Genomic DNA, 23,663 nt, shown 5'->3' with positions numbered 1-23,663 from the left:
TGTCAGAGCTCGCCCCTTCTGGTAGAGCCGCGTCTCCTTCAGTAGGGCATCTGTCCTCCTGTAGCTGGGCACCACGGTGCCGCACAGGGAGTTGATTTTTGCCCCCAGGAAAATCTTCACCCGCTCCGGTTCCATCGACGACTTCCCCCAGTGGATTGAGAACCCCAGGTTCGTGAGAGTGTCTGTTACGCGTTTTGCGTGCGCTGCGCACTTTTCGCGCGAGTTTGCCTTGACCAGCCAGTCGTCTAAGTAGGGGTAGACGTGTATCCCCTGTTTTCGTAGGTGGGCCGCGACCGCCGACAGGCATTTTGTAAAAACCCTTGGTGCTGATTTTAATCCGAATGCCAGGGTTGTGAACTGGTAGTGTTCCTGGTCGATGCTGAACCTTAGAAGACCCTTGTGTCTTCTGTTTACTGGGATGTGCAGGTAGGCATCTTTGAGGTCCACGGTGACCATGAAGTCTCCGTGTCTTATTTGGGGCAGTACCTCCTGCAGCGAAGTCATCTTGAACCTTTGCGTTCTGACGAACTTGTTTAGGTATCGCAGGTCTAGGATGGGTCTGAGGCTCCCGTCTACCTTCGGGACCACGAAGTAGTTTGAGTAGACCCCCTTGTTGCGTTCTCTGAACGGCACTGGCTCTATGGCTTCCTTTTGTAGAAGCTTCCGTGTTTCTTCTCTGAGAAGGGTCAGTTCTTGGTCCGATCTTTGCCTTCCCTTTGGCTTCCTGTTTGGCGGTTTCCTTTCCAAATCTACGCAGTACCCGTACTGCATGATGTTCAGTATCCACTTGTCTGTGGTTATACGCTGCCACTCGTGAAGGTAGAGTCTCAGCCTTCCGCCTACTGGTGTTGTATGCTCGTAGGCTTCTGATCCTTCTCTCCCCCTCGATGTTACTGTTTCGCGCCTCACCCTTGGGGGCATGTCGAGGGTAGGCGTCCTCCTGCGTGCAGAGTCACTTTGATGAGGGCTGCTCCCCCCCTCTCCTTCTCTGGCCACGTCCGTTCCCTCTCCCGCGAAAGGACTGGCCCCGGGGCTGGTACTGCCAGTTTTGCTTCTGCTGACCCTGTCCGTGACCTTCACCCTGCTGACCCTGCTGGAACGTCTGGTGCGACGGGCCCTGCTGGTTTCCTCCCCTACCGTAGGGTCTCCTTGAGGGGTTGCCTCGCCTCATTCCCCTGTGCTGTAGGGCCCCCATGGACCTCGCCGTTTCGTTATCTCTTTTTAGCTGGGTGAGCTTCTCGTCAACTGTTGCTCCGAACAGTGTCTCTCCGTTGAAGGGGGTGCTAAGGATGTTGTTCTGCACCTCCGGTTTGAATCCCGGGATTCTTAACCATGCATGCCTTCTCTCGGTGACCCCTATGGCCATGAGTCTTGCTGAGGTCTCTGCCCCGTCCAACGCCGTCTTTATGCAGGAGTTGGCGATGTTTTTGCCTTCATCAACCAGGTGTGAGGCTCTCTGGCGGTATTCTTCGGGGAGATGCTTTACTAACTCTCCCATCTCGTCCCAGTGCTGGTACTGGTGTCTATTGAGGAGAGCATTGGAATTCGCCATGCGCCAGTGCATAGCGGCGTTCCTCTCGACCTTTCTTCCTGTGAGGTCTATCCTCCTGCTCTCTTTATCAGGTGGTGGGCCCGAGGTTGCTGGTACGTTGGCCCTTCTCCTGGCCGTGGACGCTATGATGGAGTCTGCGGTCACGCTACCCTTGATGTAAGGGGGGGTCGAGGGAAGAGTGCTTATACTTTTTCTCCATCCTCTGAGTGATAGACCGGCAGGTCGCTGGTTCCTTGAAGGCTTCTCTCCCCTGATTCATCACGCTTTGAAGCATGGCGAGGAACTGGCTCCTTGTCTGGATGGGGAGCAGGGTCTCGACGAGAAAATCGGCTTTCGGCTTCTCTTCGTCGAGTTTGACGCCGAAGGCTGTCGCTGCGCTCCTGACCACCATATTGTACACCCCGATATCGTCGGGTGGCGAAGGCCTCGAAGGGTACGTGTCCACGGACTCCTCCGGGTTCTCGGTGTCGAGATCCTGCCATTCAATCTCGTGGCTGGTCGATGGTGCCGAACCGTAGACCGACTGTTGGTCTTCTTCCTCGGCTTCCTCTTCATAATAGGTCTCGTCTTCCTCTTCGAGATCCCTCATCAGTCCCTCGGTGTCGAATTCTTCCTCGACCTCGACCGCCGATGAAATCGTTGGAATCTTGAATTCCTTCATCTTGGCGTCAAACTCCTTCTTCCTTTGAAGGATGTTCTCCATTTCGGCCTCGAGCCGCCTTTTCTTTTTCTCCATCTCGGAGATGCTTTCGGCGTCGACCGCGGATCTTTTCGTCTAAACTTGCGTCGACGTCGACCGTTCTTTCAGCGTCGACCGGGCCGCTCCCTGGGTTGTCTTCGACGACCCTTGCCTTTCGGCGTCTTTCGGCACCAGGGAGTCCTTCTCTAAGGATCCGCTCGGCCTCTTGTCCATGGTTCCCCCTTTGGTCGTCGAAATTTTCGGCGCCGGGGCTCCCTTCGTGGACTTAGACTCAGATTTTTTCGAGTCACCCTCGTGTTTTCGAGTTACTTTCTGTTTTTCGCTCGACGATTCTCTTACCTCGTCTTCTTTCTTCTTGTCGGTCTCTACGACCGTGAAGTTTTCGGCTGTCCCGGCGACGTTGTCCTCGTCGTCCGAGGAGAGGCCCAGATCGTAGAGCGACGGGGCCTTACCCTTGCCATCCATGCTGGCGTTGGCTCTTCTCTGCCGATCTCTCACTCTGAGCGTCTTCGGCGCGAAGGCTGAGCAGGCGTTGCAGTCCTTACTCTGGTGTTCGACCGGTAGGCAGAGGTTGCAGACCGGATGCTGGTCCTTCTGCGCGAATTTGTGGTGGCAGTTTGGGCAGAACTTGAATGGCGTCTTGTCCATTGCGCTCAGGGTCTCTGAGTGCGCATTCTCCAAGGTCGTCGAAGAAAAAAGGGCGCTGAACCTCCTTTCTTCGCGCTGCTGATGAAATAACCTCCTTTCCTGTGAAACTCCGATGTATTTGTTGACGAAACTCGCTTTTCTTTCTTCTTTCTTCGGTTGTAACTCTGGAGCTTCTCGATGACGATCCAGACCCAACGGCGGAAAAAAGAATCTGAAGATGGCGCCCCAAAGGTGGGACTTCCGCAGGAAGCACGACGACGTCACGGAAGGTGCACCAAATGGTGGTCGTCGCCGCCCACCTGGGCTACAAAAAAAAAAAAAAAAAAAAAAACAAAGAAAAGACTACGAATCCGGACCCAACCACAAGATCGCGGAATAATGCACAGCATAGTGAATCCAGAAAGATTCACGCTGCAAAACCATAGGTTTCACACATGTTATAGTTAGCGGAAATTTTACTGATAAAAAACCAATGAAATGCCCCCGTTATAGTTAGTGCAGGCAACTATAACTCACGCGACCGCAATCCTCTGCTGATGCTAATACTGTATTTAGACACTTATTTGCCCATGTCTTCTTCCATAAATGTTTAGCTATACATATATTACAAATATTTTTTTTTCATAAAGACACATATGTCATCAGCAGAAGATTGCGGTCGCGTGAGTTATAGTTGCCTGCACTAACTATAACGGGGGAATTTCATTGGTTTTTTATCAGTAAAATTTCCGCTAACTATAACATGTGTGAAACCTATGGTTTTTTCAGTGAATTTGCAAGGTTTTTTAAATGCTAATTCCTAACTATAACGTGTGTGAAACCTATGGTTTTTTCAGTGAATTTGTACGGTTTTTTAAATGCTAAGTTACTTTACGCCATTCGTGGCGTGCGCGCCCACTTAACGCAGTTCATTCCGTGCGCGCACGGAGCGCTTCGCGCACCGCGCGCCCACTTAACGCAGTTAGTGCCGTGCACGCACGGTGGGCACGCGGTGCGCGCATGTACGCACAATGCCCTTCGCGCACCGTCCGCACACGGATGACATATTATGCGCTTCGTTCATAAAGGTTTTCGATTAAATGTTTGATGAGCTTAAAAATGCCATGTACAAAAGGTGCCCTGCGGGCACCTTTTGAACACTGGGGAGATGAAAATGTGGATTTTGTTTTTTTTTATTTAATTTTTTACCTTACGCGTACGGTAAGCGTAATCGGCGTTTTTTCGAAATAATTTTTTTTTAATTTTTTGGCCTTGGATGGCCTTCTGGCACACCATAACCAAGGCTAGGTGGTTAGGAGCTGTCTAGCCTGCCCCCTTTTTATGATATCCAACTTTGTTTTTCCTCCACCCCTCCGAGTGCGAGAGAGAAAATGGCGGCCGACACTTCCTGGTTTCGACCGATTCGAATGTTTACTAAGATCTAACAGCCAATCAGAATCGCGCTCGCGCACGGCACCGTACGCGTACGGTAAGCTTACGGTGCGCGCTCGGAGGACGCTCCGAGCGCGCTTACAGATATATATATTGATTTAAATGCTATTTTCTCAGGAACTACTTTACAGATTTACACAAGACCTACAAAAGGCACTTCCTTGACCTGAGGACTACCTCTCTGCCAAATTTCAAGTAATTCTGTTCAGCCGTTTAGGCTGTAGCTGTGTCTAAAGGTCCTATGGAAAAATGCATGGGGAAAACGCGTTTTGGGACCCCCCCTTTTTTCTCAACCCCCGCTTGACGAATCCCCCCGAGACTTGCAGGGTAGGAGCGGAGCGTAGCGCCCCATTAGTTTTGAAAATTTCGCGAGGATTCGTCGACCGGCGCCAAAGTTATTCCAAATAGAATGTTGCGAATTTCCTATGGAAACAGGGTCCTAACTATAACTACCTACTGGCGACCGCCAGTAGGTAATATATATATATATATATATATATCACTGAAAAAAACATAGGTTTCAGACATGTTATAGTTCGGAATTAGCATTAAAAAAAAACCTTAGCAATTCACTGAAAAACTAGGTTTCAGGGCTGTTCTAGTTATCTGGACATTTCACTCGTACAAAACCATTGAAATTCCTCCATTATAGTTAGCAGAACTAGCTATAACTCGCGTGCGCGCAATCCACTGCTGACTATGTCACATATTACATCATTCATGACATGGTCAGTGACATCATTGATGACATCATCCAGTGAATGTGGTTTGGTTCGTTATTTAAATATGTATTATATATATATAGCAATCTGCATTGAACAATGAGTGGATATATAAATATCAGGTTGGAGAAATTAGCAGCAGTGTGATTGACTGTTTACTTAACTCATTTATAGTGTCTCACTAAATATATTGGATAGTGATTAAACTGTGAATATCTATCACTTTGTCAGTTGTTGTGTAAACTGCTGCACCAGTTGGTTACTAGCTGCGTGAAAGTGAATATGCTACTTACCAGTATGCATCTGTTCTTGGCATGTAGGGCTGCTGACATTCATATCTGTGCATAGATCGCCGCCTAGTGTTGGGTCCGGATGTTTGCACGTTGTTGTCCTGGAAGAGACTTCGAAGTATCCTGAGATAGGTGACTCCTCCCCTGGACCACAGTGCGCATGGGCATCCTCTCCATCCCCAGATTGTTTTTCGCCATTGTGGCAGTGATGGAGTAGATACAGGAAGTGATGACCATGCTATACAGTAATTCTGAGAGCTGCAGCTGCTACAGGCGCCGGGGAGGAGGGTGGGCGATATGAATGTCAGCAGCCCTACATGCCAAAAACAGATGCATACTGGTAAGTAGCATATTCAGTTCGAGGCATGTGGGCTGCTGAATTCATATCTGTGCATAGAATACATAGCAGTACCTCCTATTAGCGGCGGCTACCAGTGCCAGCTGCAGCAGTCTGAAAAAGAGTTTTGAGAACAGCCAGTCCTACAGCTGCCTGCTGTTTTGATTGCACATCTACACAATAGTGTTTGGTAAATGTATGTGTAGTGGACCATGTGGCTGCTCTACATATTTCCTGTAAAGGAATGTTTCCCAGGAAAGCCATGGATGCCCCTAACTTACGTGTTGAGTGGGCTCGTGGGGGAATCGTTAATGTGCGTTTAGCCTTTTGATAGCAAATTTGAATACATTTAACGATCCATCTGGCTATACCTGCTTTGGAGATGGCGTTGGCTTTGTGTTGTGGAGAAAAGGCAACGAAAAGTTGCTTTGTCTTCCTAAAGTGTTTAGTTCTGTCAATATAGTACATGAGGGCCCTCTTTACATCTAGTGTATGGAGCATTCTTTCAGCGACATTTTGTGGATTCTGAAAGAAAACAGGCAGTTCAATAGTTTGGTTTATGTGGAACTGCGATATTACTTTAGGCAGGAATTTGGGGTTGGTACGCAGTACGACCCTGTTTGCGTGAACCTGTATGAATGGCTCTTGAATGGTTAGTGCCTGGAGTTCACTAACTCTTCTTAACGAAGTGATTGCGACTAGGAAAGCTACTTTCCAGGTGAGGAATTGAATCTCAGATGAGTGGAGAGGTTCGAAGGGTGGACCCATTAGTCTGGTGAGGACCAAGTTGAGGTTCCACACTGGTGCTGGCGGGTGTCTTGGGGGAATTACCCGTTTGAGTCCCTCGAAGAAGGCTTTGATGGCAGGCACTCTGAATAAGGAGAGGTGCTGCCTGTTCTGGAGATAGGCTGCTATTGCGGTTAAATGGATGCGTATTGAGGTGTATGCCAGATTGCATTGGTATAGGTGTAAGAGGTAACAGATAATGTTTTGAATGGATGCATCTAGCGGGTTGATGTCATTGTGGGTGCAGTAAATGACAAACTGTTTCCATTTAGCTGCATAGCAAGCTCTGGTAGTGGGTCTCCTGGCCTCCTTGATGATCTCCATACAGTCAGGTGGCAGGTTTAGATAGCCAAACTCTAAGACTTCAGGAGCCAGATTGCCAGGTTCAGCTGTTGCGGATCTGGGTGCTGAATTTCGCCATGGCTCTGCGTTAGGAGTGCAGGTTTTATCCGCAGCCGTTGATGCGGCACCACGGAAAGTTCCAGAAAGGTGGTGTACCATGGCTGGCGCGCCCATCTTGGAGCAACTAGGATGAGCGTCAGTGAGTGCTGTCGCAGTTTGCGTGCCACCAGCGGTATTAACGGCGCTGGGGGAAAAGCGTACGCAAATTTGCCGGACCAGTTCATCCATATCGCATTGCCCGGCAATTGTGGATGTGGGAACCTGGCGGCAAAGTTTTGGCATTTTGCGTTTTCGTTTGTGGCGAATAGGTCTATCTCTGGATGACCCCACTGTTGGAAGTACGGTTGGAGTACTGATGGGTGCAGCTCCCACTCGTGCATCTGGTGGCTGTGTCTGCTGAGCAGATCCGCCATCTGGTTGTCTTTGCCCGGGAGGTGTTCCGCCATGAGGAATATATTCCTTTGAATGGCCCACTTCCACATGCTCTGAGCCAGATGAGACAACTGTGGAGAGTGTGTTCCTCCCTGCTTTTGTATGTAGTACATGGCAGTCATGTTGTCCGTCCGGTTCAACACGACTTTGTTGCACAAGTGTACTTTGAATGCCTTCATCGCCAGGAAGATTGCCATCAGTTCCAGAAGGTTGATGTGCATTTTCCTTTGCTGTGTTGTCCATAGTCCCTGCACTGTGTAATTGAGTACATGAGCTCCCCATCCCTGGAGAGACGTGTCCGCCGTCAGTATTATTTGTGGAACAGGCTCCTGGAACGGTCGGCCCTTGCAAAGGTTTTGTGGATTCCACCAATGCAGAGAGTTGTATGCCCGACCGCTCACCAACACTAGGTCTTTTAATTGCCCGTGAGCCTGATTCCATTGACGTGCTAAGCACTCCTGAAGCGGGCGCATATGTAGTCTCGTGTGCGGGACTATGCAAATGCAGGAGGCCATCATGCCTATCAACTGCATGAACACTCTCGCAGGAAGGGAGTGTTGTGGTTTGAACTTTGAGATCAGCAGTTGCATGCTGTTGATCCTCACTAAATTTGGCTGAGCTGTGGCTGCCAGAGTGTCTATGGTCGCGCCCAGGTACTGTTGTACGTGTGCGGGTTGTAGATGTGATTTTGGGTAATTTAGTGAGAATCCCAGACTGTGAAGGAGGTGAATGGAGAGGGACATGTGGCTGGCACATTGCTGGGCTGACTTTGCCTGAACAAGCCAGTCATCCAGGTAAGGGTAGACGTGAATGTGTCGTCGCCGTAGATGTGCAGCCACTGTAGCTAGGCACTTGGTAAAAACCCTGGGTGCTGTTGTCACGCCGAAGGGGAGGACTTTGAATTGATAGTGCTGTCCCTGAATAGTGAACCTGAGATATTTCCTGTGTGATGGATGGATGGGTATGTGGAAGTACGCATCTTTGAGGTCTAGTGTGGCGAGGAAGTCTCCCTGCCTGAGCAGCGGGAGAACCTGCTGTAGGGTGAGCATATGAAAATGCTCTGACAGAATGTAGTGGTTGAGGGGTCTGCGGTCTAGTATAGGTCTGAGCGACCCGTCCTTTTTTGGGATTAGGAAGTACAGGGAGTACACCCCTGTCCCCTGCTGGTTGACGGGCACGACCTCTATTGCACCTTTTTGCAGCATACTTAGCACTTCGTTTTGCAATAATGCTAAGTGCTCTGCGGACATAGGACGGTGTTTTGGCGGTATTGTGGGTGGAGTGGAGGTTAATTCGAGACAGTAACCGTGCTGGATAATATCCCTGACCCACCTGTCCGTGGTGATGGCTTTCCACGTGGACAGGAACCGCTGGAGTCTCCCCCCGACAGGTGTTATGTGGTCGGGGGGAAGGGAGAGGGCGTCACTGTTTGTTCTTGGGTGAGGACCTGGTGTTGCCGTAACCGCGTCCTCTGCCCTTGGTGCTGGAGCCACGATATCCACCTCTGTTGTTCTTATCGTAGGTGCTCTGCGTGCCCCCTTTATTGTATGGCTGCTGTGACCCCTGTCCTCTAGCTGCTCCCCTATTCCCGGGGCGACGAAAGGAGCCACTACGAAATGTCTGCGTTTGCAGCGCCCCCATTGACTTTGCAGTGTCAGTGTCCTTTTTTATCTTTTCTAAGGTGGTGTCAACTTCTGGTCCGAATAAGTAGTCGGGGTTGACTGGCTGATTCAGGATGTTGTTTTGAATCTCTGGTTTGAATCCGGAGATTCGTAACCAAGCGTGGCGGCGTAACATGACGCTGGTGTTTAACGCCCTCGCGGCTGTGTCGGCAGCATCTAGTGCGCACTTAATGGATGCGTTTGTAAGAAGTTGTCCCTCTCTGACGAGGAGCTCCGCTGCCTCTTTGTATTCGTCTGGCAGATGTTGGAGTAGTGACTCTAGCGTGTCGTAGTGTGAACGATCGTAGCGAGCCAGGAGGGCCTGTGTATTGGCAATGCGCCAGATGTTTGCTGCTTGAGCCGCAATCCTCTTGCCCGAGGTCTCCAGCACTTTGGACTCCTTGTCTGGGGGAGGAGCATCACCTGTTTGCGAGTGTGCTCGTTTGCGAGCGTTAGCAACCACCATGGAGTCCAGAGGTAACTGACCTCTAATGTACATAGGGTCCCCGGGCGCAGGCTTGTATTTTTTTTCAATCCTGGGGTTCAGCACCCGTGCCCTGGTTGTTTCCTTGAAAATGTCCTTTGCTGGCTTGAGGCCCCCTTTCAACATGGGCAAAGTCTTGACAGTCCTCTCAGAGGAGGCGAAAGTGTCCACCAGGAAGTCGTCCTCAACTGTGTCAGAGTGGAGTTGCACTCCATGATTGGCTGCAGCACGTTCTATGAGGGCATTGAAGGCAGCAGTGTCCTCTGTGGGAGATGTTTTTGCGCCGTAAAGCTGCGTGTCCTGGGTATCTGTTGCGGTACCCAGGTCTGCAGGGTCATCCCAAGCTTGATCTGGGTCCTGCTGCTCCTCAGGATCTATATCCCTAAGGTAGGTGGTATCACCTATGTAATCCTCCATTGCGTCCGTGTCGGAGGGTGTTGGAGAAAAGGGCTGGGGATCCGGATAGGAGGTGTGCAGGCGTTCGTATAGAACCGGTTCCGACTCTGCTGGCAGTTTCTGCTTCAGAGGGATTCTGTAAGAGTCCAAGGCCCGCTCTGGCGTGGCCTTCCGTTTTCGGAGCATAAGTCTGCCGGTGTCGGCGTCGATGATTTGGGACGGTGAAGGCTTAGTAGGAGAGTGTCCAGTAGATGGGGACCTCGTCTGGCGGACACGTGTTCGGATCTCGAACATCTTCGGTGCCGTGGACGGCAGCAAACCAAAAGTGATGTTGGCTGGTGCCGGAGGTGCCTTTGGAGCCTTTTTCGGGTCGGGGCCTGACGTGGACTGGAGGGCTGCCCGTTCTTTGATGCGTTGCAATGACGCTGCAACTTGTCGCACCGAGAACGCCGAAGGTTCTTTGGTGCCGAATGGTTCCGTAGAGGTAGGCGTTGACTGCTTCGGAGCCACAGGCTCATCGAGTCGAGGAGAGGTGGTAGCGGTCGACGGAGTCGATGACCTGACCCGTGTCGCTGCCTTGGAAGTGGACTCCGATGTAGCGGCCATCTTAACTTTGGGAGTCGGTGCCGACTGCTTCGGTGCCGGGGGCCGAGGCGCTTTTGTGGGACCGACGGCCCTCTTTTTCGGGTCGGTACCGACATCCGCTGCAGCGAGTTCGGCGCCAAAATCCCGTTTAGTGCGTTCGGAGCCGATGGTCTGTGCTGGCGTCGAAGGAGTGGAGGTCTTCGAGGGCTTCGAGCCGACCACTGCCAGTTTCACTTTCAGTTTCTGAGGAACTGGTGCGACGATTGGTTTCGGTTTCGTTGAAGGGAAACCAGTCTTCTTTGGTATTAATGGCTCTTGCTGGATGTTCGAGGCCGGGCCTGAAGGCGGGGCCGAAGAACTTTTGGATTGATCTCGGGTAAGGCCCGGAGGCGATCCCTTGACCGGAGCCGTAGAATGACGCACTTTGATAGCCTCCGTTTCGACGGGTAGGCCCTGCTCTTCGCCAGAGCTATCTCCTTCGGCCCCAAAGGCCTCATCGTAGTCCCCTACCTCGTCGTCGGCTTCTTCCCTGTGAAAAAGCTCTTCATCGGCGTCTTCCGATTGGGAATCGTGTTCGGAAGCGGGGCTGGAGTTTATTTCTTCCACGCCTTCAACATCTTCGTCCTCGGTGCTGAAGATGTGGGCCGGTGCCGATTGCTGCGCTTCTAATCTCGCTGCCCGTCGATTCCGGAGAGTCTTCTTGGATCGGAATCGGGCACAGGCCATACATGTCGATTCGTCGTGATCCGGCGAGAGGCATTTGTTGCACACCGGGTGGACGTCGACGTGTGGATATTTGGCGTGGCATAAAGGACACCGCTTGAATGGGGTCCTCGATTCCATCGTCCATGTAATGTCGATGGTCGGATGAAACGGATCCGAAAAACTTGAAGTTTCTAAACTAAGTAAGAAAGCTGTCGACACCGAGCGGGAACAGTACCGACGAAAGCTAAAGGCCTTTTGGCCTTAAACAAAATTTTTCCTAACTTGAGCTAAGATAAGCACATCCGAACCCAATGGCGGAAAAAAACAATCTGGGGATGGAGAGGATGCCCATGCGCACTGTGGTCCAGGGGAGGAGTCACCTATCTCAGGATACTTCGAAGACTCTTCCAGGACAACAACGTGAAAACATCCGGACCCAACACTAGGCGGCGATCTATGCACAGATATGAATTCAGCAGCCCACATGCCTCGAACTCTATATTAGTTATTGATTAGTTAACTAAGTATTTGCATGGGAGAGTGAATTCAGTAGGTATATGAGGTTAAAACTACATGTTATAACAGTTGTTTGGATGAGTGAATATCTTTATGGGTGTGGTGATTAGCAAATATATCGCTCAATGGTACATGCCCAACAAACTAGAAAAATAAAAGGCAGTGTATGTGACAGTTGTATATACCAGTATGCATCTGTTCTTGGCATGTAGAGCTGCATATCTACACACTTTTGCATAGATCGCCATCTGGTGTTGCGCCCGGATGTTTGCAGTTTGTTTTTCCTCTTGGAAAGTCTTTGGAAGTCACGAGGTCGGTGACTCCTCCTTTGGATCGTATTGCGCATGGGCTTCGGCTCCATCCTCAGATTGTTTTTCGCCAGCAGGGAAAGATGGAGCATAGTAACAACAGTGAACAAACCCATGTGTGTTGTATCTAAATAAGATAGACTGGAACAGATACAGGTAGCCGGGGAGGCGGGTGGGCGTGTGTAGATCTGCAGCTCTACATGCCAAGAACAGATGCATACTGGTAAGTAGCATATTCCGTTCGAGGCATATGAGCTGCAGATTACACACTTTTGCATAGACTATATAGCAGTTCCCAACCTTAGCGGTGACCAGTGGTTTGAAATAGTGTTTTTAGTACAGCCTGGCCCACACTAGCGTGTTGCTTGGTTTGCACATCTACACAATAGTGTTTAGTGAAAGTGTGCGGTGTTGACCATGTAGCTGCTTTGTAGATATCATCTAGTGGGATGTTCCCTAGAAAAGCCATGGAAGCCCCTATCTTCCGTGTAGAATGGGCTTTAGGGGGAACGGATAGCGTTTGTTTTGCTTTGTGGTAGCAAATCTGGATGCATTTTACAATCCACCTAGCTATCCCTGATTTTGAGATGGGGATGGCCTTGTGTGGTGGAGAGAAAGAGACAAACAGTTGTTTGGTCTTTCTGAAAGGTTGTGTTCTTTGGATATAGTAAAGTAAGGCTCGTTTGACATCTAGCGTATGCAGAGCCCTTTCTGCAACGGTCTGAGGTTGCGAGAAAAATACTGGTAATTCTACAGATTGGTTTAGGTGAAAAGGGGAAATTACTTTAGGTAGGAATTTTTGAGTTGGTACGGAGAACAACCTTGTTCTGGTGCATTTGAAGAAAAGGTTCTTGTATGGTAAGTGCTTGTATCTCACTGACCCTTCTAAGGGAAGTGATGGCTACAAGGAAAGCTGTTTTCCATGTGAGGAATTGCAGTTCGCATTTATGCAAAGGTTCGAAGGGAGGCCCCATCAGCCATGTGAGAACGATATTTAAGTTCCACACAGGTGAGGGTGGTACTCTGGGGGGAATTATTCTTATGAGGCCTTCCATGAAGGCTTTAATGGCAGGTACTCTGAACAGTGATAGGTGCTGCCTGTTTTGTAAGTAAGCTGCAATTGCTGCGAGGTGTAGCCGAATGGAGGTATAGGCTAGATTACACCTTTGTAGGTGGAGTAAGTAGCATATGATGTGTTGTATAGGCACGTCTAGAGGATGGATTGTGTTGTTATGGCAATTAACAACACATCTTTTCCACTTGGCAGCGTAGCTGGCTCTAGTGGTAGGGCGTCTAGCTTCTCTGATGATGTTCATAAAGTCAGGGGGAAGGTTTAGGTACCCGAATTCTAGGATTTCAGGAGCCAGATCGCAAGGTTGAGCTGAGCTGGGTCCGGGTGCCTGATCTCTCCATGGTTCTGGGTTAGGAGGCATGGTGAGAGGTGTAGCTTTTGGTGTGGTACTACCGAGAGTTCCAGCAGCGTGGTGCACCACGGTTGTCTGGCCCACGTTGGAGCTACTAGGATCAGTGTGAGGGAGTGCTGTTGTAGCTTTCGCACCACTAAAGGAATGAGTGGGAGAGGCGGAAAAGCGTACGCAAATTTGCCTGACCAAAGGAAATGCGATATGAATGAACTGGAGAATGGGTTTGGGTATCTGGTGGCGAAGCTTGGGCATTTTGTGTTTTCGTGGGTTGCGAAGAGGTCTATCTGTGGATGGCCCCACATTTGAAGAACGGATGAAGAACCTGTGGGTGAAGTTCCCACTCGTGGATCTGTTGTGTCCGTCTGCTGAGCAGATCTGCCACGGTGTTTTGGACTCCTGGGACATGTTGAGCTAGGAGAAAGATTTTGTGGGGAATTGCCCATCTCCATATGCTCTGTGCTAATTGAGAGAGCTGTGGAGAGTGTGTGCCGCCTTGTTTTTGAATATAGTACATGGCCGTCATGTTGTCTGTGCGAATGAGGACTGCCTTGCCTGAAATCCGCGGTTGAAAGGATTTCAGGGCTAGAAAGATTGCTAGTAACTCCAGTGAGTAGGATGACTGCATAAGTGAATAGGATGTGTGCTGGTGTAATGTCGATAGAGGTGTATAAGTATATTTGATAGTGTTCTATTGATCATTGACACCATGTATGAGTGAATCTATAGGTAAGTGATTAGATGTGTGTAGATCTAGGAATCACTGAGTGGGTTTTTAGAAAGTTGTATTGGTGTGTCAATGGATTCAAATATGGTACTCTGTATTTTACAGTGAGTGATGAAAGGTTATACTAGTGTATGATGAGGTGTATCGGATTGTCACGTGGATGATGTCATCAGTGAGGTCATCAGTGGTCGAAAAGCACACCCTTTTGACAAATGCATCGATGTGATTTCCTACCCCATCTGGCATTACAGAAGGGAACTCATTAGAGCCGACCTTACTAGTGGAAGCCTGAACCACAAAGCTCTCAGAGGTGGGGGCAAAGTCAGAAAGGCTGGGTTTCCAGGTGCTGCCCTATAATGCCTTGCAACTTGATGAATGGCCAATGAAGCCAAACAGTCTTTGTCCATTATGCCATCAGGGTGTCTAGTCAAGACCTCATCAAATGGTAACAAGGACCCAGACTGCAAGATCTCTATCAATAAATCAGCTTTGTCTCAATAGATGGAACGTGTATATCTAGTTCTTCTGACGCTCTGTGGACACCCACCCAAAAGAGACTTTTCCCTTGGTGAGCTCTGAGACGGGAAACACCTGCGGAGTTGGATCTTTAAAGCGTCAACTGCACTGCTTGTTCCTGGGCGAGAGCAATGAGATGGAGATGACTTCCGCTTGGCCTTCTTTCACTTACAGTGCGACTAGGACTTTGACTCGCTTGAAGACTTGTTTCGAGATCATGACTTAACATGGGCATGGCCCCGTGACTGGGAGTGGAAACGTGTGTTGATTCCAGAGTGATCTGTCCCGCTTTTTATGTTCTGCAACGGAGTTTTACTTCATGTTCCCAAATAACCTTCGGGTGCAACAGGAAGCACTTGTCCCATGACTTCAAGTCATGACCAGAACACAGACACCATAGGCAAAAGTCATGGAGATCAGAGACCAACATATGATTCTTTCAGTCGTGGAATAGCTTAAAGTATGTGGTCTTGGGGGAAAGGAATATGCTACTTACCAGTATGCATCTGTTCTTGGCATGTAGAGCTGCAGATCTACACACTTGTGCATAGATCGCCATCTGGTGTTGGGCCCGGATGTTTGCAGTTGTTTTTCCTCTTGGAAAGTCTTTGGAAGGCACGGTGACTCCTCCTTTGGATCGTATTGCGCATGAGCTTCGGCTCCATCCTCAGATCGTTTTTCGCCAGCAGGGAAAGATGGAGCGTAGTAATAACAGTGAAGATGCCCATGTGTGTTGTATCTAAATAAGATAAGCTGGAACAGATAAAGATAGCCAGGGAGGCGGGTGGGCGTGTGTAGATCTGCAGCTCTACATGCCAAGAACAGATGCATACTGGTAAGTATGCATATTCCGTTTGAGGCATATGAGCTGCAGATTACACACTTGTGCATAGATTATATAGCAGTACCCATCCTTAGCGGCGACCCCCCTTATCTGTTGCAATGGTTTGCAATAGTGTTTTGAGTACAGCCTGGCCCACACTAGCCGGTTGCTTAGTTTGCACATCTACACAATAGTGTTTGGTGAAAGTGTGCGGTGTTGACCATGTAGCTACTCTGCAGGTATCATATAATGGGATGTTCCCTAAAAATGCCATTGAGGCCCCTATTTTACGTGTAGAGTGGGCTTTAGGGGGGAACGGATAGCGTTTGTTTTGCTTTGTGGTAGCAAATCTGAATGCATTTGACAATCCACCTGGCTATCCCTGCCTTGGAGATGGGGTTGCCTTTGTGTGGTGGTGAGAAAGAGTAACAGTTGTTTGGTCTTACGGAAGGGTTGTGTTCTCTCTATGTAGTAGAGTAAGGCTGGTTTGACATCTAATGTGTGAAGAGCTCTTTCTGCCACGGTGTGTGGTTGCAAGAAGAATACGGGTAGTTCTACAGATTGGTTTAGATGAAAGGGAGAAATGACTTTAGGGAGGAATTTTGGGTGGGTACGTAGAACAACCTTGTTATGGTGCATTTGTAGATAGGGTTCTTGAATAGTAAGTGCTTGAATCTCACTGACCCTTCTGAAGGAAGTGATGGCTACAAGAAAGGCGGTTTTCCATGTTAGGAATTGAAGTTTACACTTGTGTAGTGGTTCGAAGGGAGGCCCCATTAGTCTGGTGAGAACGATATTTAGGTTCCACACAGGTGAGGGTGGCACTCTGGGGGGAATTATTCTTTTAAGGCCTTCCATGAATGCTTTAATGGCAGGTACTCTAAAGAGTGATAGATGTTGTTTTGTAGATAAGCTGCTATGGCTGCAAGGTGCAGTCTAATGGATGTGTAGGCTAGATTGCATCTTTGTAGGTGCAGTAAATAGCCTATGATGTGTTGAATGGACACATCTAAGGGATTGATGTTCTTGTTGTGACAATAGACAACAAAACGTTTCCACTTGGCGGCGTAGCACGCTCTAGTGGTGGGTCGCCTAGCTTCATTGAGGACGTTCATGCAGTCGGGGGGAAGATTTGGGTAACCGAATTCTAGGATTTCAGGAGCCAGATCGCAAGGTTGAGCTGAGCTGGGTCCGGGTGCCTGATCTCTCCATGGTTCTGGGTTAAGAGGTGTGTAGAGAGGTCTAACCTTTGGTGTGGTACTACAGAGTTCTAGCAGTTTGGTGTACCACGGTTGTCTGGCCCAAATTGGAGGTACTAGGATTAGAGTGAGGGAGTGTTGTTGTAGTTTGCGCACCACTAATGGAATGAGTGGGAGAGGCGGAAAAGCGTATACAAATTTGCCAGACCAGTTCATCCATATCGCATTGCCTTTGGACAGTGGGTGTGGATATCTGGCGGCGAAGCTTGGGCATTTGGTGTTTTCGTGGGTGGCAAAGAGGTCTATCTGTGGATGCCCCCACATTTGAAAGTATGGTTGAAGAACTTGTGGGTGGAGTTCCCACTCGTTGTTGTGTCTGTCTGCTGAGCATATCTGCCACAGTGTTCTGGACTCCTGGGACATGTTGGGCTAGAAGAAAGATTTTCTGGGGTATGGCCCGTCTAAATATGCTCTGTGCTAGCTGAGAGAGCTGTGGAGAGTGTGTGCCGCCTTGTTTTTGTATATAGTACATGGCTGTCATGTTGTCTGTGCGGACTAGGACTGCCTTGCCTGAAATCTGTGTTTGAAAAGATTTTAGGGCTAAGAAGATGGCTAGTAACTCCAGATGGTTGATGTGGAGTAACTTTTGTTGAGGTGTCCACCTGTCCTGCATGGTGTGATGTAATAGGTGAGCTCCCCAGCCGGAGAGCGATGCGTCCGTCGTCAGTACTTTCTGAGAAACCGGGTCCAGGAACGGTCGCCCTTTGGAAAGGTTTTTGGTGGTCCATCACTGCAGAGAGTGATGGGTATGACCGTCTACCAACACCAGATCTGTTACTTGACCCAGGGCCTGGTTCCATTGGCGCGCTAAGCACTCTTGGAGAGGATGCATCTGGAGTCTTGCATGAGGTACTATGAATATGCAAGAGGCCATCATCCCGATTAGTTGCATAAACACTCGAGCTGGAAGGGAGTGTTGTGCCGTAAATTTTGCGCGTAGAGCCTGAATGCTTGTGATCCTGGCCGGGCTGGGGTAGGCTAGCGCTCGAGGTGTCTATGGTGGCACCGAGGTATTGTTTTACGTGGGACGGTTGCAGATGGGACTTCATGTGGTTTATTGTGAAGCCCAGTTGGTGAAGGAACTGGATAGTGGCGTGCGTGTGTTGTACACACTGTTTGTATGAGTTGGCTTTTATCAGTCAGTCGTCTAGGTATGGGAAGACGTGGATGTGTTGGTGAATACTCGTGGTGCTGTTGTGACTCCAAATGGGAGTACTTAGAATTGATAGTGTTGGCCGTCCACTACAAATCTGAGGAACTTCCTGTGAGCGTTGTGTACAGGAATGTGGAAATAGTCTTTTAGGTCTAAAGTGGTCAGGAAATCGTTGTGGGAAAGCATTGGGAGTACCTGTTGAAGTGTTACCATGTGAAAATGGTCTGAATGTATGTATTTGTTTGGGGGCCTGAGGTCTAGGATGGGCCACAGAGTCTTGCCCTTTTTGGTATGATAAAATATAGGGAGTAGACCCCCATATTTTGTTGGTTGGTTGGTAGGAACCCGTTCTATCGCCCCTTTTTGTAGGAGGGAGATGACCTCCTGCTTTAGTAGTGTTAGATGTTCCTGTGACATTGGGCGTTGTCTGGGCGGAATGTTTGGGGGGGGGGGGGGGGGGGGGAGTAGATATTAGATCTAGGCAGTAGCCTGACTGAATTATTTGTCTTACCCATTTGTCTGAGGCGATGGTAGTCCAGACAGAAAAGACATTTCGGAGTCTGCCCCCGACCAGTGAGGGATGGTTTGGTGGGGGGAGGGGGGGGGGGGGGGGGGGGGGTCATTGAGCAGTTGAGGAGGCAGAGCGGGCGGTGTTTGTCTTGCCTCTGCCTTTATTAATGTTGCCTCTGTATCCGCCTCTTTGGTAACCCTGGTAAAGGTGGATTGGGTAGGGGCCTTATATGCAGTGGAAGCAGTGTCAGAGGAGTAGCCTCTGGATGTGCTTCGAAAGGAAGAGCGGCAAAAGGAGCGCCTGGGAGGATGTGATTGTAAGGCTCCCATAGGCTTCGCCGTATCCGTGTCTTTTTTCATCTTTTCTCGGGCCTCATCCACTTTTGGGCTGAATAGATATTCCTGGTCAAAGGGGTGGTTCAGGATGGAAGCTTGTACTTCTGGTTTAAAACCTGAAATCCTTAGCCAGGCATGGCGACGGAGGAGGGTGCTGGTATTAATGGCTCTGGAGGCGGTGTCAGCTGCATCTAGGGCACAACGGATGGCGGTATTTGTGATAGTTTTGCCCTCCTGAATTAACTTGTTCGTCCTATTCTTCTATTTGTCAGGGAGGTGTTGCATTATGGCTTCTAGTTCGTCATAATGGGCCTGTCGTATCTTGCTAGTAGCGCTTGTGTATTAGCGATACGCCATATGTTGGCAGCTTGTGATGCAGTGCGCTTGCCGGATGCGTCTAAGAGTTTAGACTCTTTGTCAGGTGGTGGTGCTTCACCTGACGCTTGGGAGTTGGCTCTTTTACATGCTGTAGACACTACCAGTGAATCTAGTGGTGCCGGCCCTCTGATGTAGGAGGGATCTGTACGGGCAGCTTTATATTTTTTGTCAATTCTCGGGTCAATGACCCTGGCTCTCACTGGGTCTTTAAAGATATCTGGCGCGTGTTTAATAACTCCATTGAGCATGGGCAGTATGGAGGTGGCCCTATGCGTAGTGTCAAACGTATCGAGAAGGAAGTCCTACTCCACGATGTCGGTGTGTAGATCCACTCCGTGATAGTGTGCAGCCCTGTGTAGTAAGTGGTTGAACCCTAAGGAGTCTTCTGGTGGGGATGGTCTCGAAGGGTAGAGATCATCTTGTGGGACGTTAGGAATGTCAGGGATGTTGTATTTGTCCCATGGGTCTGGGGAGCCTGTGGGAGTGGGGTCCCCTGTAGGTAGGTCATGGGGCACGTCCCCTATGTCATCATAGACATTATCATTATCATCATCATCCGGAGAGGGTGTTGGGGAATGATGAGGCAGGGGTGGAGGAGGAGAAGGTGGAGGAGGTGGGGAAGGCATTCTGAAAGGGGAGGTAGCAGAGTCCTTCCTCTTTGGAGGTGGAGCTGGGGCAGGTTTTTCCAGCTGTCTCTTTAATGCGGAGCATTAAATGTCCGGTTTTGGGGTCCTTGATCAATGTCTTTTGCAATGGATCAGGTGTAAAGAGTTCTTCGGATGGTGGTTTGTTCGTCGGCGCCGAAAGCATCGGGCCGGTGGTTTGGTTTTAGAGTCTGTGCTCGTCCGCTGTTTGGAATTATGCGGCCTGGAAATGGCTGTCTGTTTATTCGGTGCCGAGATGGTTTTTGGCTTCGTGGTATCGGTGTCGGCGGCCTTGTGTTTTTCGCTCGGTTCCTGGGATGGTGTCGGTACCGAGGAGGTGGAGCTGGTTTTCGGCGCCGAGTGTTTCGGTATGGAGCTCTGTGCCGAGGAGGAGGAGGCCATTTTCTTTTTTGCCGTTGGTGCGGAGGAGTGTTTCTCGGCACCGACGGTGGGCTGGCTCGACGACGAGTGTGCCATAGTTCTCCGTGTCTCGAGCCTCTTGTTCAGGGGAGAGGCAGAGATTACATACTTCGTGGAGATCGGTGTGGGGGAATTTGGACCCACATCGAGGGCACTTCTTGAAGGGAGACCTTTCCATTTGCCAGTACCGGAGCTTGGGTAGGCCCGAAGGCCGTCGTCAACGACTGGAATCGAAGGTTCTTGATCGATGAGCCGCATCGAGTGTGGGGATCGCAATCAAAACAATACCGCGAATTAGGGTGAGGCTTTCGTGTCGATAGAAGAAATGGAACTGTTCGGAACCGGAGCGCGAAGATCACATCCGAGCCCGATGGCAGAAAAAAACAATCTGAGGAGGGAGCCAAAGCCCATGCGCAATACGATCCAAAGGAGGAGTCACTGACCTCGTAACTTCCAAACACTTTCCAAGAGGAAAAACAACTGCAAACATCCGGGGCCAACACCAGATGGCGATCTATGCACAAGTGTGTAATCTGCAGCTCATATGCCTCGAACATTAAGTTAGGATAGGGCCTCCGGTTTCGCAACAAAGGGCATGCAAATAAAGGAGCTAAATTCAGAGCACAGGAACGGCATCTACATATAGATCTGCAACTTCACTTCATGAGGGTGTGCAAAGCTGCCGCTGAGTCTACTGGCACACAGGAGGAATTGCCTGAATAATCTGGATCCAGTGTGTCACCTGGGCTTACTCCAAAGGTGAGGATTCTGCAGTTAGAAGTGTGTCACAAACCTCAGAAATCGGTGTTGTAGATTTGCAATATGCACCTTTTTTCTGCCAATAATGGTTTAGTTTAGAATAGCACAATGTATTTATTGGTAGTCTGCATCCTTAACGTCATGCAAGTTTGGTTCATCTTATTTTGTGCAAAGATATATTTGCCACCCAAAAAAAATCGCATTTCCCAAGACAGATCTTGCAGAGTGCATTAATACAGATGCTCAAACCAAGTATCCAAAAAGCTTGTTGGATGCATATTTTACATGTCATATGCCCAAACATGAGTCCCGTGCACACGGTCACTAAATCCAAGCTGTACCTGGCGGATGAGCACACAACTAGGGCAAAACCGTCTTTTGTTACTTGTCTTCCGGTTCAGGTACCTGGCTTGGCAATTCGGGCCAGACTGCTCCTACTGGAGTATGGTCCAGACTGATTTGCATATAGCTGGGTCCAAACTGAGAAGGCATGCTGTGCAAAACGATGGATTGGGATGCAGCCACGAGTGATTACCAGTGGCTGAGATTAATTCAAGCATTCCATCCATCACTGTTTCGTATACTTATTGCACTGCCCTAAATGGGATGGGTATGCCCAGACGTGGGTCCCCTGCACACCGTAACTGGAACCAAGCTGTACCTGGCTAATGAGTCCATAACTTGGGTGAAACTGGTCCTTGGTTACTGGCCTTCGGGTTCATGGAGGATCTGGTTTGGCAATTCGGGCCTGACTGCTCCTATCCATCACTGTTTTGTAGACTTATGTTGATCTATGGCAGATATGAGTTTTTTTTCTTAGCTGTGATGAAGTTCGGGGAAAGTTATTTCAGGAATGAAACTTATGTTGGAAGCAAAGAATTTGATGTGGCTGATTGTAGATCAAAAAAAAAAAAAAAGGCTGGAGTAAACCATAAAAGGAAACAGTGGAGATGTAAAAATACTCAATTGTTTGTGTAGTGCCGTTGGACTTAGTTATCTTTATTGCTTGAATATACATTCAGGTTTTGGATTTTGAGCCATTCAGTATCCTTCCTATCGCTGCACCCATTACACATTATGTGTGCGTGATGCATCTTGTTCAACACTGCATTAGTGTATTCTCTGGGGTGGGTTGTTATCCTGGCATTGCTGGATTCTGGATATATATCAACTGCAGACAATATTAGAAAAAATACAACTGCATAACGAACATTCGTCTATCCACAAATAATTTACAGTCATTACCCAAAACAAATTATGAAAAGTCAAAATATAAACACAAAAGAAAATTATGTGACAAAAAAGCAAACCTGAAATTTAGTTACGCAACTGGAGCTACAAAAATTGTAGACTTTTCCATCAGGCATTGTGGCTTGAAATTGAGGTAAAGAGTTTCGTTTACAAAAGTGACAATTTATTCCCAAACCTAGAAAAACAACAAAAAAAAACGATTAACCACCATAAGCATTTTTAGAAATTACAGGAATTCATAAACTATCATTATATGGTATGCTCAAATATCTATTTTAGCCATATCCTGAGAACAAACTAGCTACTATGGTACAGTTAAAACTTTACAAAAGAAAAGACAAAGTGCATACCATAGCAACCCTTGCCACTGGTAGTACTCCGTCTTCATTTTTCAGGCTCATGGGCATACTCGCTGCAAGTCATGAAACAGTAACATCTTTTGCACAACAAACATCAAACAAGCATTTACAATGCAATGGTCTCGGCATTGTTAAAGTTAGAGCTATTGGCATTGCTCATGACATTATTTTTGTTTATGTTTTTTGTTTTGAAAACATTTAAAGAAACTTCATTGTTATTTACAATGTCAATAGCTTAATCACTCTCAAATACGAGACCTATTGCATTTGTGCCCACACACAGAGCCACACACACAAAGCCACCTACACACACAGAGAGCCACACACACACACACACAGAGAGCCACACACACACACACACAGAGAGCCACACACACACACACAGAGAGCCACACACACACACAGAGAGCCACACACACACACACAGAGAGCCACACACACACACACACACACACACACACAGAGAGCCACACACACACAGAGAGCCAGCCACACACACAGAGAGCCAGCCACACACACAGAGAGCCAGCCACACACACACAGAGCCAGCCACACACACACAGAGCCAGCCACACACACACAGAGCCAGCCACACACACACAGAGCCAGCCACACACACACAGAGCCAGCCACACACACAGAGAGCCAGCCACACACACAGAGAGCCAGCCACACACACAGAGAGCCAGCCACACACACAGAGAGCCAGCCACACACACAGAGAGCCAGCCACACACACAGAGAGCCAGCCACACACACAGAGAGCCAGCCACACACACAGAGAGCCAGCCACACACACAGAGAGAGCCACACACAGAGAGAGAGCCACACACACACACACAGAGCCACACACACACAGAGAGAGCCACACACACACAGAGAGAGCCACACACAGAGAGAGCCACACACACACAGAGAGCCACACACACACAGAGAGCCACACACACACAGAGAGCCACACACACACACAGAGCCACACACACACAGAGAGCCACACACACACACACAGAGCCACACACACACACAGAGAGCCACACACACACAGAGCCACACACACACACAGAGCCACACACACACACACAGAGCCACACACACACACACAGAGCCACACACACACACACACAGAGAGCCACACACACACACACAGAGCCA

At 49.0% G+C, this 23,663-nt stretch overlaps 1 protein-coding gene across 1 annotated transcript in view; it reads right to left on the bottom strand.

Moving 5' to 3' along the window:
• The window catches only part of ZMYM2 (zinc finger MYM-type containing 2), a 1,132,334-nt gene that overhangs the window by 779,449 nt on the left and 329,222 nt on the right, over window positions 1-23,663 (bottom strand). Inside the window, exon 7 of the mRNA XM_085621554.1 lies at window positions 22,212-22,327. Coding sequence (XP_085477680.1) covers window positions 22,212-22,327 — 116 coding nt within the window. The remainder of the gene's footprint in view (window positions 1-22,211; window positions 22,328-23,663) is intronic.

Source organism: Triturus cristatus, chromosome 8 (genome assembly GCF_964204655.1).
Source record: "Triturus cristatus chromosome 8, aTriCri1.1, whole genome shotgun sequence".
NCBI classification, from domain to species: domain Eukaryota; kingdom Metazoa; phylum Chordata; class Amphibia; order Caudata; family Salamandridae; genus Triturus; species Triturus cristatus.
This window is presented reverse-complemented; position numbering and strand designations above follow the sequence as displayed.